Genomic DNA, 1,156 nt, shown 5'->3' with positions numbered 1-1,156 from the left:
AGCACCAGCATGAATAGTCAAATAAGACTTGTTCTGGGAAGACATTCATATATGATGACCCTTGTGTATGTTCTTGACATAAACCTTTTGCTCTCTTGCAACTCCTGTGTGTTTCCAATACTTTTACGTACTGAGCATGTTCAATCCTAAAAGCCAAAATGGCAGAGCACTGGCAGACAGGTTAGTATGTAAAGCTTGGGAAACAATAGTTGTTAGTAAGTAAGGGCTGATTTACAGCCTTTTGTTTGCAGTATAACCTTTTCTCTCCTCATATTAGTCAAGGCTCATGCATAAGCAGCACGTAGCATTGCGAGACTAAGGCTTTTTTATACATGTGTAATATTTTTCGGTGGAAAGCATCTTTCACGATCCTTTTCAACTACAAACAATTGCACGATGCATGAACGAGTGCTGTACATACAGCATCATTCTGCTCTATTCAGAGGGGAGGGGAGAACAACAGAGCGGCACCCCGCTGCGCTCTCTCCCCCTTCACTTCAATTACGATCATTCATTGTCCATCGTCTGTGGATTCCCCAGGGTGGTCATTCAGTGAGCCAAATATCGGACGAGAACCATTGCACGTTTGTACCTAGCCTTAGGAGGATGGCAAGGGGTAAAATGATGCAGGTGTAAAAAAGGTCAATGGAAAAAATTAGCTCTGGATCATTATAAAAATAGAAACGTACAAGCCATAAGTACCTAAAAATGTGTTGTATTTGCCCATCCATAAGAGCCCTAAATCTTCTCCCTGCTATGGTTTGGAATTCGCCAATTCTTCAGATACTTTTTACATACAACAAATGCCAGGCAGTTCTGTCTTGATCTATTTTTATTGTTAAACAGGTCTTTGGTCATATCTGAATTTGCTCTAAAACAGAGTGAATAAACCCCCCCCAAAATGCTGATTATGGTACTATGTGGATGCCACTGGAGTAGAATGATAACTAACTATACTTGTTTATTTCTAGAACCATACACTGTTCGTGAAGCCAGAATTCATGTTCGCCACATAAGAGACTTACTGAAGAGCCTGGACCCATCTGATGCATTGAATGGGGTTGATTGTAACTCCCTCTCATTTTTAAGCGTGTTCACAGATGGTGACCTTGGAGGTAAGACATTGTGGATGTTCAGGATAATACAGATTAGAATA

The 1,156-nt window shown here is 40.7% G+C and overlaps 1 protein-coding gene across 1 annotated transcript in view; it reads left to right on the top strand.

The window, feature by feature from the left end:
* CLUH (clustered mitochondria homolog) overlaps positions 1-1,156 on the top strand; it is a gene marked incomplete in the record, with an annotated part of 35,919 nt that overhangs the window by 13,419 nt on the left and 21,344 nt on the right. The window contains 1 exon segment of the mRNA XM_072416799.1: positions 972-1,115. Coding sequence (XP_072272900.1) covers positions 972-1,115 — 144 coding nt within the window.

This window comes from Pyxicephalus adspersus, chromosome 1 (assembly GCF_032062135.1).
Source record: "Pyxicephalus adspersus chromosome 1, UCB_Pads_2.0, whole genome shotgun sequence".
Classification (NCBI taxonomy): domain Eukaryota; kingdom Metazoa; phylum Chordata; class Amphibia; order Anura; family Pyxicephalidae; genus Pyxicephalus; species Pyxicephalus adspersus.
This window is presented reverse-complemented; position numbering and strand designations above follow the sequence as displayed.